At 41.2% G+C, this 13774-nt stretch overlaps 1 protein-coding gene across 3 annotated transcripts; it reads right to left on the minus strand.

The window, feature by feature from the left end:
- Positions 1–311: 311 nt before the first annotated feature.
- RBM34 (RNA binding motif protein 34) lies at positions 312–13529 on the minus strand. 3 transcript variants are annotated; one of them, XM_027093995.1, is made up of 11 exons: positions 13379–13529; positions 13094–13268; positions 12735–12871; positions 9619–9847; positions 8282–8341; positions 5091–5134; positions 3929–4012; positions 3715–3778; positions 2406–2445; positions 2060–2178; positions 312–654 (listed from the first exon to the last, which is right to left on the minus strand). In XM_027093995.1, the coding sequence occupies exons 1-11, from the start codon at positions 13429–13431 to the stop codon at positions 376–378; spliced, it is 1284 nt and encodes a 427-aa protein (XP_026949796.1). In that variant the 5' UTR covers positions 13432–13529; the 3' UTR covers positions 312–375. The 3 variants fall into 3 exon arrangements, with proteins under 3 accessions (XP_026949796.1, XP_026949797.1, XP_026949798.1); XM_027093997.1 differs by having other exon boundaries at positions 562–1375; XM_027093996.1 differs by lacking the exon at positions 8282–8341.
- Between the last annotated feature and the right edge of the window lie 245 nt (positions 13530–13774).

A 13774-nucleotide genomic window follows, 5' to 3' on the forward strand; every position in this document is an offset into this window, starting at 1 on the left:
ATCAGTATTAAGGTTACTTCACTTTCTTTAAATTTACTCACTTTTAAATTTAGTCTCATCCCAAGTAATTCTTAAAATAACTCTGTGAAGTGTTAATTATTTCCAACATATGGTAAAATAATACATAACCACTAAAATTCTAAATGTTCACCCTACATCTAAAATCATCTCTCATACCATCAGCAGTATTAACATGGTGACTGATCTGCCTACACCTTGAAACAAATGATTCAAAGGTACTATTGCAATGTGAATAACTGAAAAAGTGTCCATGTTTCACAATATGTAAAAAAAATCCTGAAATTCAATACATGGATTTACCACAATTTTATTACCAGAAGTCAGTGGGGAAAACAAAGAAAAGGCTTCGGATAGCTACTTCTGTTTTTTCTGTTTCTTAGTTCGTCCACTTTTCTTCTGTCCTTTCTTTCTCTTCTTCATGAGAACAGCTTTTTCTCCGATAAACAAAGTTTTAGAATGTTGTGCATTTTTTGAAGAAAAATTAGGTCCCTGCTTAGGTTTACTGACATTCTTCAAACTAGGATTTGAATTTTGTTTTAATTTTTCTTTATGGACAGAACGCATGACTCTGAGTTTTCTTCCCATCAGTTCAGAGTTATTTAATTTCAGAGCAAGATGAACAGCATCTGTATTCTGCAATAAAAATCAAAATACTAAATTTTCACCAGAAACTCATGTGCAAAGAAACAAGTAAAATGGTGACTTTTCTGGATTAGAACAACTTTCAAGCTTGCATATAGAAACCCCTCTCATTTCCACAGCCAAGAAGTCCAATCCAAAGTACTGAACTACAAGCAGCTGTTCTTGTAGTTTTAATCATGCTCCCTCTCATGAGTTTCTCCCCAGGAAGCACTCAAGCTGCCCTGTCAAATAATCAGATAAGTCACAATCCAAGAGGCTTCATTTTTCTCAATGTAAATTCAATTAACAAGGTCAGTCCTATAGTGTCTTTTAAACCAATAAGCCTCCTCTTCACAAGGCTCTTCCTGAAAAAACCCTGCTGTATTAGTTGATTTGAGAGCAGAGAACTCTCTATTACAGTCCTTGAGATGGATCAGTCAGACTAGATGCCTTGTAGGGTTCCCTTTAGGCCCAAAATTCTATTATTCTTTTATTCTAATAGAGAGCCACTAAATGCTAACCACCCTGAATATTCATGACATGTCTGTTAAAGGACTTTACAAACTTATCAATAGTCAGAAGACAGAGCAGAGAAACAGTGAGATAACTACATCACAGTCATGATGGCAGGCTGTGACCACGTTTCTTCAAAGCCGCTGGTCATACGTACTAAGAGCCTTAAAGATGGTCAGATGTCTTGACCCGGTTAGTGGTAACCCATTGGGGAGCTTTCCTAAAGAAGTAATCCAAAAATGGAGGCAAACATTTGAAGGAAAAAACATAACCACTCTGATCTCATTATTACAGAGAAAAAGAGAGAACACTGCAAACATGCAACATTTGGCACACACTAGGGAAGACAGTATACACGCTCAGTGGAACATACTTACACGACAGAAAACAACATAAAGCAGCTTGCAGAATCTTATGTTCACAAATATTAAGTTTGACCATAAAAAAGGAGGCGCAGATAAAAAAAGGAAGTACATGGATGGGCTGTTGTGAAGGGAAGGCCACACGTGTATTCTAATAATTTTAGGCATGAGACACTGGCTAATATTTAGTGAACTAAATATAACCAATTTTGTACAGAGACTAACGTTCTCTTCTACCTGAGTGAACGATCAGTTCTTCTCTCCATTTTACAGAAGGTGGAGATTCAGAGATTTAATACCTTTAGTATCCAGTATCTAAAACATTATTTAACAACATTAATGTGGAGAAATAACTAGAACATCTCCTGGTTGGATGCAATTATACGAACAGGAGTCTATTATACTGTGGTGGGTTATGAATGTAGTTTTCTTAAGGTGGAATTTTGAGGATGACAGTGAGAGTTACGTCTGAAGGATGGGGCAGCAGTGACAGCCTCTCCAGGCACACTTCAAGGACAGTAAGGATACATCAGCCTCCCTACCTCAAAGAGCACGTAGCCAAAGCCTCTGCTGGCTCCTGTAACTTGATCCCGCACGATCCTTACAGCCACAGTGTTCCCACAGTCCAGAAAGTGTTTCTCAACCGCAGATTCTTCAGCTTCTAAAAACAGATTCAACCCCAGTGGAAGTGAGGGCTTGGAATCGCCTTAGGAAGCTGGAGATGTTTCATAATACACCAAGGGTAAGCACAGCCTCAAGGTAACCAGTCAAGTTACACCCCGCGCTTCTTAAAGGTAGTCTTAAAGCGAAACATTATGTTACCAACTCAGATGTTATTTGCATTACTTCAGTGATAAACAGGTACTTTATTTGTTTAAACAAACTTACTGTATGGGAGATTCCCCACAAATACAGATCTCTTGTCCCTCTGAAACACAAAGAGGGTTAATAAAAATCATTCATGGAGCAGAAAACAGAAGTCACCCTAAAGTCCACCCTTGTCCTCACCCCACACACCTGACGGGGCTCCATCTCCTGATTTCCCTGCCCTCCGGGCCCGTTTGATTCCCTTTCTTCCGCCTTCCCCGCTGGAGTGTGAGCGAGCCCCAGAGCGGGGAGTGCTTCTGTTCACAGCTGGCACTGACCCACGGCAGTGCTCAAGGAAGGCCTGCTCTATTGGGGGTGGGCAAACTTTTTCTGGAAAGGGCCAGAAAGCAAATATTTTAGGCTTTGTGGGCCACGTGGTCTCTGCTGTACCTACCTGCCTGGTTGGGTGACAGTAAAACTTTATTAACAGAAACGGGCCGCAAACAGATTGGGCCCTCAAGCCAGTTTGCGGACCCCGTGCCAGGTCCACAATCAAAGCCAGGGCTGTCAGCCAGGCCTCTGTCATTTCTCAACTAGTCACCCTGACGCCGACCGTAACGCACTCTGTTTCTGCGGTGAGTTCTTGCAACTCACGCTTCATCCGTTTCAAGAGACCTTGAGGAACAGCTTTGGACAAAACCCAGACTCCTCCCCATGTTAGGCCAGGGTCTTCATGATTGGCCTCCACCTATTTCTCCAACAGCTACTCTTATCCCGCCCCTCCTCACACGCCAGCCACTACTAACTGCATCAGGCTCTGCCATTCCCTCAGCAAATTAGGTTTTGGTCCCCACCATTCATACTGTTCAAAATTTTTTTGCCTGGATAACAGACTCGTCTTGCAAGACTGATAGAACACCTGTTCTCCTGGAAACCCTCCTTTGTCCCTTCTTGCTGGCAACCCCCCAAATCAAGTGCTCCATTCCTGAGCTGACAAAGCATCCTGGGCATTTATGACAGTATTTATCATAAAATCGTCTGCTCATCTTTACCTTTATCCTGTGAACTCCTAGAGAACTGAGTCTGTATCTCAGCACTGAATGCCTGACACAGAGGACGGACTCAAAAACTGTTTAATGACTGATTTAACTTTAGACCTCAGTCTATAAAATAAGGTGCTGGCCCCGATGCTCTCTAACGTAACTTCTGGCCTCTCTCTTTAGGACTACTGGATCTAACGTATGGGTGGGAACCACTTTCTTGAAGCTGATGCTGACTTAGAGGGCATTAGCTGAGACCACAGAGGGCAAAGGCTGTCTCCTCTGTGCTTCCCGCATGCTCCCTGCTGACCCCACTGCTCTCCCAGCACAAGCTCAGAAGAACTACTCACAGATGAGGTCTCAGATGCAAGATCCACTCTAACACGAAATCCATCTGCAATTTGGGCCCCATTTCTGGTATAAATACGAAGGGAAAATTGTTGTTAAAAACAAGTGCTGAGTTACTGGGATATTTGCTCTGAAGTGAAACCAAAGAATAAAGCATGGACTCATACACACTTAAATTACAATAATTCTGTCCAAACCTCAAAGAGATGAAATTACCTTTCCAGTGCTTTTGTAGCAGCACTCTCGTCCTTAAACACAACATAAGCGTTAATATTTTTCTGATCAGGATGAATTTTACGTCTACACCAAAAACAAAAAAAAAACAAAGAAAAGAAAAAAAAGACAATGTAAAATTTGTTAATCTCAAAGTCACTGAAATAAATATAGCTTGTTTTCCACTCTCAACACATATGACAAGAATTTCTGGGGGGAGTTTCATCTCTTTTAATAAATATTTAGTAGTAACTCAAAAAAATAACACACAACTTACACAGATATGGGCTGATACACGTGACTCAGGCCTCCTTACTAGTCATCACTGTGAGAGACCAGCAAGCGCCCCCGGGCAACCCACCACACTACAACTACTGGGCTGGCCACACAGTTCGTTCGAGTGACACCTTACGGGAAAACTCGAATGAACTTTTTGGCTAACCCAGCATCACCTTAGCTGCAGCTCTGTATCTAAGGCACACACAGATGGGAAAGACAACGTGCTTTTTCCTTTTTACTGTAAAATAAAAACTACACAGACACGTACAGCTTAGGGAATTATTATAGGAACCACTTCCCTGCGTGTCTATGTGGTTTTATCACCCAAGTGTCTACTCCTAGACATACTTTGGTCTTGTCCAGTTTTCAACTTGAAAAGTCTTCTGACTCCTGTTTAAACTGTAGGATTCCCCATTTATCTCTCCATCTTATAGTGTGACCTATAGAATTTCCCTGGAAAAACCTGGCCAGCCAATAGCAACCATGAGGCCCCTCTGATTTGAAGATGCATTTTGATTTTTAAAATGTTAAGGTATGGGAAATGTCACCTTAGAATTGATGAAATATGATACTTGTGATTTACAATAGAATTTTTAGGTGCAAAACTTTCTTATTCTCTTCAAACACTATGCCTGATTAAACGTCCTTGAAATTTCTCATGACACATTTTAAGTTATTTTGCAATTCTTATCCTTGACTCTACAATTTATGTTGAGGCTTGAAGACGAACATCTGACAAATTTATATGTTATTACAGACATAAGAAAACAATAAAACATGATGTTTTATCCAAATACAAACATCTATGAGGTTAAGAAATGATCTCTATTTTAACCAAAATGGAAGAGAATTTATGACTACTCCCTTTCTCTAATTATAAACTTACTTTATTGCTGCCAACTTTTTGGACAAAATTCCCTCTGCTGGAATCTTTTAAGAGAAAAAAAAAAGTATTAAAGAAAAATCATTGTTTAAAATATTATTTCAAAATAATTATATTTTAATTAATTGAATTCTAAATATCTAAGTCTGATATGATGTGATTAAAAACATTCTAAGGAAATAATGAATCAGAAACAACTGTCCTAGTGTTGTATGAACAGGACCTGGTGGCTGAGGACAAACATTTCCAATGATAGTGCCACATTCAGATTTCACAGGCAGTGACTCTCAAACCAGGCAGAAGTTACAAATGACTTGAAGGGATCTCTGGTCGTGAGGGGGCAATGATGTTGAAGACACACGTGAAGAGTGTTAAGGAAAATCGTTTTATAAAATCAGCATGGAAAAAAGGGACACTTCTAAATTAATACCATATATGCTATATGATTTTAAATATATCATTTGATAAATAATATAAGAAGATACTACTTCAGTATCTGTAATTGGACAAATAAGGGAATCTCCTTTATATTCAGAGTCATGTTACTGTCAGTCATATAAGGGTCATACCTAAGAGTGAAGGGGGCAGGTAGGGAAAACTTTACAGAGAGGTGGAAATTCAAGTCAGCAACTGTGACTGTCAGCAATGTGTGCCAAATACCACCAGGTACAGAGAACACAAAGGTAAAAGGATACAGACTGCAAGTTCACAAGTCCAGGGGTGTCTATAAATGCCAACCCCATTTAGGGCAGTTACTATAAATCTCTGGAAGAGTTTTTTCTTTTAGTCTCAATAGTTTATATAGTAAAACTAAGAAACTTGAACTATTTCTTCTCAGTCTGTTCTGCTCAAACTAACATATGGTCAAACTCTCAAAATGTAGACGGGAAAACACATGAGAAATGCCCACGTGAATAACTGACATGGGAATGCTGGTCATCAAAACACATCTATTGGATGCCTTCTAGGAGCTCTCAAGGACCTGTGTTCTGTTATTAAAGATACGAATGAATAAATATAAGGCAATAAAGTACAAAAAGAATATATATACAGTGAAATACTACTCAGCCTTAAAAAAGAAGGAAATCTTGCCATTTGAGACAACATGGATAGATGCTGAGGGTATTATGCTAAGTGAACTAAGTCAACGACAGATGCTGTATGATGTCACTTATATGTGCAATCAAAAAAACACAACAGGGAATTCCCTGGCGGTCCAGTGGTTAGGACTCTGAGCTCTCACCGCCGAGGGCCTGGATTCAATCCCTGGTCGGGGAACTAAGATCCCGCAAGCAGTGCAGCCGAAAACAAACAAAACAAAACTCAGAGATACGGAGAACAGACTGGCGGTTACCAGAGGAGAAAGGGGTTGAAAGTGAGTGAAATGGGTGAAGGGGGTCAACTGCATGGTAAACAAAGACTGAACTGTTATGTTGAACACCTGAAACTAACATAATGTTACATACCAATCTGACATCAATTAAAAAAATAAAAAAATGAACTGAGCAAAAGGACAAGGGTGGGAAAGCCCAAGCACATGATTGGCAACGAGGGCAGCTCCCGGGTTGCAGGACAGTCCCATGTAGAAGAACGCAGGGCCCCAGGGCCACCCTGTGCAGGCTGTCAGGCAAAGAACCAAGGACACTGACAGCGAGAAAAATGAAAAGCTTTTAGGGAACGCCATACATATTTGATGTGCACCAGGTGCAGGTGCTAGTGACCAAGGAGGAGCCACACAAACAGGGTGTTTGTAGTCACAGCTCAGTCTGGTGGGACAGGAGCTCTAACAATGACAGAGCGGTGTCATAAGGACTATAGTGAAGCACAGGGTGCTGCAGGGCGCACAGCAGGGTCACCTGACTTACCAGTAATCCAGGGACAAGGAAGAATCAGGGCAGGCCCCCCGAAGGGAACTCCAGGCCAAGGCAGGGGTGGTGGTGTGTATAATATTCACGGGAGGGGAGGTGGGGGGGAGGAATTCTGGGCAGGAGGTCCAGGAGGAAGTACTTTAGGAAGATTAAGCTGACGGTGGTGCGATGCATGCATCTGAGGCAGACTGAAAGCAGGACCCGTAAAAGGCCTCTGCAACTCTTCTGGCAAGAGCTGTGAACACTAAGGTGGAACAATGGAAAAAGAAAGAACTCCTCTTGGGAAGAAACCACAGCTGAAAAACAGCAGGTGGCATAGGCTGGGGTGGGGGACTGACGGAGGTAAAGCACAGACGCGCTGAAAATGGGCAGGACACCCAAGTGGATGTGTCAGGCAAGGATCTGATATGAGGAAACAGGACTCAGAAGGGCAGACAAAATACACACGTGATAAGCGTGAGGAACAAACACCATGATAGGAATTATGGAGACTGCACCAAAACCTTGGGAAATGTCTCCTTTCAGAGAAGTGGGCGGTTTTGCCCGCTGGGGACATCTGGCAATGTCTGGGAATATATTTGGCTGTTAAACTGGGGTGGGGAGGATGCTACCAGCACCTAGCAGGTGGAGGCCAGGGGTCCTGCATTGCACAAGGCAGCCTCCAACAACTAAGAGCCAACCAGCAGCAAATGTCAATAGTATCAAGGCTGAGAAACCCCATTTTAGACAATCACGTTGAGAAAACGCAGTTGGAAACAAGGAACAAACATCTCCTACACTATACTAATACATATTAATTACATTAAAAAACATATGAGTGATGCTTATTCATGCTCCACGGAACATGGCTATAACTGGTCTACAGAGTGCTCAGCTGGTGAAATCAGATACCATTTATTTCCATAAAGTTTTAACATTAAATTGATTAAAACATACTTTATCTTTCTATGTCAGACCATAAGTACTGCTCTGCAGCGTCATGCAAACCCCTCATATGAACACATATGATTCCAGAAATGCTACTCAACAGGTGTGAACGTTTCCACCTACTCAATTAACACACAAACAAATGTCACCCATCCACCCTCCAAAGTACACTTAGTAAGGACAGCATTTTATATTTGAACTCATTAAATTAGCTAACAAAGTCCAAGAGTCAGCAATCGATACTAGTGTGATTCTTCTTTGGGGCTAGATTTGAGCCTGTCGGTTCTAAAGGTTAAAGTCAAGGGCTCCTCCAACTCACTAAAACCGACATATGAATAAGTTGGATTTAAATGCAAAACATTTTAAGATTATGCAATTTTAAGGGGGCGGAACACATACCAGAGAACGAAATCGTACAGATTCTATCTGTCCGTACTCTTTAAAAAATGACTTCAGCTTCTAAAATAAAAAAAAACATATATATATACACACTCATATATATATATATATTTCAGTCCACTTTCAGAACATCAAATAAATACCACAAAAAGGAATTAAGTAAAACGGTCTGATAATCTTTTACTGCCATGTTTTCAGAATATTTCAGGAAAAGTAGGTAACTATTCAGTTAGAAGACAAAAAACTTTTACTGAAACTTATATAAAAAGAAAACACAATTCAAGTTCATGTTAGTATCTATAAGGCACACAACACTTTTTCTTTCAATCTTTTATAATCTTTACTACAGGTAAACTAAGATTATATATTCCATAAATTCTCTCATCTTTTCACCCTGGCTTATTTAAACCAGAAATGGATTTTAAGGATCCTTTATGTCACCATGGGAAATTCCCCAACTGTCTGGAATTAAGACCATCAGATTGAAGAAAAGTCTTAGGATGAATTTTATACATTATTCTTATGACTGGCTCAGGATGTGAAGAAGGTATATGTTTTACAGCTTGCACAATAATTTCTATAAGCAATTTTAATCCAAAAATAACTTATTAAATGTGTAAAGCACCACAAACACTCCCTTCCCTTGAGGAAGGTAAGTAACCAAAACTACCCTAGAAAGTCAAATGGGTTACGTTCTACAAAATAATCACACATCAAATGCTAGGGGACAAAAGGGCAAGGGGGAAAGGGAAAAACCAGGAAGTAACTTTCTAGTACTGTTTTGTTTTTAAGAAAGTGGAATTGAAACTGTTCTTCAAAAGATAAGCAGGATTTTACCCGAAGGGATTGCCACCAGGGTGACTATCACATAAACACACAGAGAGTAAAGGGCATGTCTTGGTTTCGTGAACCCCACATAACGGAAGAAACTTAGGCTGTATGCATTCATGTACACGACAAACATTCAACAAGCCTCTACTACACACCAGGCGCTGTTTCAAGTGCTAAGGGACAGAGCAGTGAAGAAAAGAGATAAACATCCCTGCACATATGGCGCTTCCGTTCTAGTGGCATATAAGAGAAGATAGAGCTGGAGGAAAAAACCAGATAGGAGACCACTGCAATATTTCAGACAAGACTTGCAAAAGCCTGAATTAGGGCAGTGACTTCGGGAATGGAAAGGAGCAGGTGGATACTGGAATCAATCTATAGAATGATATATGTAGTCATTTATAATGAAGTTATATATTAATGATTTATTTAATAAAGTGACAGTAAACAAAATCACGAATTATTAATTTCTCTGCATGTTAACAATATACAGACTACACACTCACCTTCTTATTACAGGTAACAGGCAAATTCCCAACAAACACAGTTCTCTCATTCTTTAATCTCTCTTCTTGGTTGGTTTGAATTTTCTTTCTTTGATTTACAGCTGTGTGATCTACATCATCAAGTACTTCTTTATCGGCAATTTTAACACCAGATTGAGAATTTTTCCTTTTCTTCCCTTGTTTCTGGTGAATTTCTTCTTCTAAATCAGCAATTGCTAAAGCATTTTCTCTTTTTAAGTCAAAAAAAAAAAATTCATAGAAGTCAGGTCTCGTATTTGACAAAGCACATTGATTAGAAAAATTTCCCATCTACTTCTGGTCCTCCTATATATCAACTTACCATTCACAAATACATCTACATTTAAACAGCATTATCAAAAAGTGACGGGTATCTTTAGGAAACTCAAGAGTTAGAAAAAGTTAAGGTCAATTTCTGAAGATCGGTTAAAATTGCCAGGTAATAAACAGAGCAACAAAAGTTCACGTAAACAGAAGCTGGCTCACGTAAAGCTTTGGGGATTTAGTTGACGCTCTACCAATGCCTAATTCCATTCTCTGCTCTAGAATTCCAGGGTTACCGCAGCACTCCCTGGGGGTCTATGAAGGTTAATATGCCGGCAAACTACTTAGCTTTGTAAAAGCAATCTGGCGAAGAGGAGAAATCAGATTTCCTACTGCAGTATTTCAAGGACTGCTTGTCAAAAGCAAATTCCCCCAATATTGTGAAGTACTGGTGCACTTGGGTAAAGAGAAAATGGAAATGGTCCAAAAAGAGAAATGGAACAGGAACTTAGGAGTGAGGGGAGAGAATGGGTAGTAGGAGTCATAAAACTCATTCATTCATTCATTCAATAAATATTTACTACTCAGTTCTAGCCTCTGGGGATACAAAGATAAAAGAGACTATTAGAGGCCTTTCAGTAGTCCAGTCTCTGGAGCAATAGGCAAGGTTCACCATAAAATGGTTAACGTGTATAATACATGGTGTAGAAACATAAAAGAAACAAGAAAGGCTCTCAGAGGAGGAAAGGCAGTGTATAGCACATGGTCAGTCCTCAGTAAATGTTGACCGTTTCATCCCTCCACTAGACCACAAGCTCCAGTAAGGAGAGGGTCAATGTCTAGTTTTTTGTTCACTATGGTATATAAAATACCTAGTAGGAGTGAAAGGAAATGAGACAGTATGTCAAGGAGGACCATGCCTGTTATGCAAAAGTGCTTAGATTTTTATCCCACAGAGGATGGGGAACCCCTGAAGACTTTGAAAGTGCCTAAAAGAGATCATTTGGGCAGCAGAGCAGAAGACAATTATGAAAGGGACAAGGCTGGATAAGGGAGACCAGTAAGGAGACAGTTACAACTGCAGGCATCTCAGAAGACAACAGACCCACCAGAGCAAGGGAGAAGGTGGAAACGGGAAGCAGATTAAAAGAGATAATTAAAAGACAGCATCGTTAGGACTTGGCAACTGACTAGATATGCAGGGAAAAGAAAGAGTCTAAGTTGACTCCCAAGTCACAGGCTCGGGCAACAGGAAGGCTGATGGTACCACTCATGCAGAGGAACAGGTTTGATGAGGATAATATGCTCGGTTTGAAGCATCCTGAATTTGAGGTGTATATGAATATAGAGCTAGAGATGCCAGTAGACAAACAGATATACAGGTTTATAGATCAAGAAAGAGCGATGAGAATTGTGGAGCCACGAGGACCGGGAGATTGCCCAGAATGAAGGGTGTGAAAAAGGTCATAAGAAGATGACCAAGAACAGAATCCCGAGGGAAATCAACATTTAAGGAACAGTCAGAAGGAAAGTGCCCACAATACCACTGAGAAGGAGCAGAAAGACAAGAGGAGGAAGAGAAGAGACTGCTATCAAAGACTCCAACAGCTTCGAGAAGGAAAGCAACCACGTGACATGTAAAAGCAAGGACTCAGACAAAGGCTGTACTGCCTACTAAATATGGGACCTACCTAGGTCAGGATGGCTTCCCTGAGCACTGTTTCAGAAGTATGGTCATATCACATAAAAACGAACACAACAAACAAACAACCAGAGTGCAAGTTCATGGAAAAGAAAACAGATCAAGAAAAGGAAGAGAGCGCAAGTATAAACATCTTTTTCTAAAAGCTTGGCAATGAAGGGAAGGTTTGAGGGGATGGAGCGAACAGGGACACATGACTGCAGATGGGGTTTTGCTGGATGTCTTTTTTTAAGATGAGAATCTTGAGAGAACAGATCAAAGATACAGATAGATATATATATATCTCTGATGACATAAACCCTAAGGAGGCAGAAGAGGTATGTGCTATATATAAACAGCACAGGTGACTGAATTAATCTTGGACGAGGAGGAAGACACCCTTCTCTGAAAGGGGAAGAAATTAAAGATGTGCATAGTTACAAGCAGTAGGAGAACCAGAAGTAGTAGCTCACAACTGTTAGCAATTAAAAAAAATAACTCTCAGAGGAATTCCCTGGCGGTCCAGTGGTTAGGATTTCAGGCTTTCACTGCTGGGGGCCCAGGTTCAATCCCTGGTCAGGGAACTAAGATCCCGCAAGCTCCCTGGGGCAGCCCCCGCCCAAAAAATTATCAGATTAGGTAACAAGATCACCTGCCAAGAGAGAACTGAGAGATAAAGGGCATGAAGAGAGTGGCCTGACAGGCTGAGGAAAGTTAATGAGGAACCTATAATGGTACTGCTATATGGATCTCAATTCAAATAAACTGTTTTTTTAAAAAAATTAAACTAATGGGGGAAATTTGATCTCTGACTGAATAAGTTTAAGAAAAGCAAACTCATCTTTTCCATACGTGCTGAAATATTTATAGATGAAACCTAAGTCTTAGGTTTGCTTCCAAATAATGAGGGGGAAATGAATAGGGTAAAGATGAAACAAGATTTGCCAAATATTAATAACTGCTGATGCTGGGTACTTGGGGTTCCTTATCCTTTTCAACTTTTGAAAATGTATGGGACTTTCCATAATAAAAATTTTTAAATTATAACTATGAAGTGAGAAAAGAAATTAAGATGAACATTGCTGGTATAAGAATGTCAATTTCTTTACCATCTAATTTCTTTAACATCAACTAGGAGAGAAATTTTACCGACCTGTTTGCCAACTTTCGGTCTGCATCAGACAGTTTCTTCTTCAGTTTCATTTTTTTGGCAGGTTCTTGCAAAAACGGTCTTTGGATTTGGGATGAATTTTCTTCCTCCTCATCCCGTTTCCTTTTTTTGGTGGTTTCCTTTTAAAAGTTTGAAGTTATGTTTCAGACCTCATCCTTCTTAATAATTTAGTGGTCTTTCTAAAGTAGCATCTTTTCTCTCTCACTGATATGTCCAGTAATGAAAGGTTACTTAAAATTGATCCTTATCTGCCCCACTTTAGAAAGCATGCCCTGCAAGGTAGGTTGCTTGCTTCTAAAGTTGTTCTAATGGGCCATTCGGGGTATAACGCAGTGACTTACTTCAGGAACAGGCACATACACGGGTTGAAGCTGAGGCTCCAAAGAGCCGAAGAGGGAAGCCAGCCGACCCGTGCTGCCTCTGGAGGGCCGCTTGCCGTTGAATAAACTACTGGCGACTTGTCCAACCTCATAGTCTCCTGCCAGATTCCCACAAGCGCCGTCCTCCGGGTTCTCTCTAGACACAGACATCAGAGACTCAGGGACACGACGCCACGCCCCACCCCTAGCGCCCCGAGGTCCCGAACGCATACTCCGGCCCAGGCAGACGAGCCACGCGCCACTCACCCCTCCCGCGCACTCCTCTTTTTCTTCCGTTTGTTCTTCTCTTCCAGGGCCATTCTTATCCGAGACCTCCGAGAGGGCGGGAGCACGTGAGCCCGCACTTCCGGGTCCCGGCCACTCCGTTCTCGGAGCCACGCCCCTTCCGCCCCGAGAGTCTCTGCGGACGCCCTGGGGGCGGAGACGGCGGGCATGGGGGCGGAGACAGCGGGCGAAGGAGTCGGGTCCAGGCTTCCGGACCAGTTTGTACCTCTGTCTGAGACCTAGTCTTGGGAGGGAAGTTTTCCGAGGGTAGTTGAGGCCTTAAGTGCGAATAAGAATCAGCCAGGCTGGTACTGGGGTGTCAGTCCAAGCAAAGGGAAAACACTTAGGAAAACCCCTGAGTTGTCGAAGAGGAAGGAG

This window comes from Aethalodelphis obliquidens, unplaced genomic scaffold, assembly GCF_003676395.1.
Source record: "Aethalodelphis obliquidens isolate GAN/ISIS:26980383/991018 unplaced genomic scaffold, ASM367639v1 scaffold87, whole genome shotgun sequence".
Classification (NCBI taxonomy): Eukaryota; Metazoa; Chordata; class Mammalia; order Artiodactyla; family Delphinidae; genus Aethalodelphis; species Aethalodelphis obliquidens.

Excerpts from the sequence above, each read along its gene's own strand:
- RBM34 (XM_027093995.1), bottom strand. The coding sequence starts at position 13,431 with ATGGCCCTGGAAGAGAAGAACAAACGGAAGAAAAAGAGGAGTGCGCGG. Across the intron at positions 9,848-12,734 it reads GACCGAAAGTTGGCAAACAG|AGAAAATGCTTTAGCAATTG; the intron begins GTCGGTAAAATT and ends TGACTTAAAAAG. Across the intron at positions 655-2,059 it reads TTGGCTACGTGCTCTTTGAG|AATACAGATGCTGTTCATCT; the intron begins GTAGGGAGGCTG and ends TTTTTATTGCAG.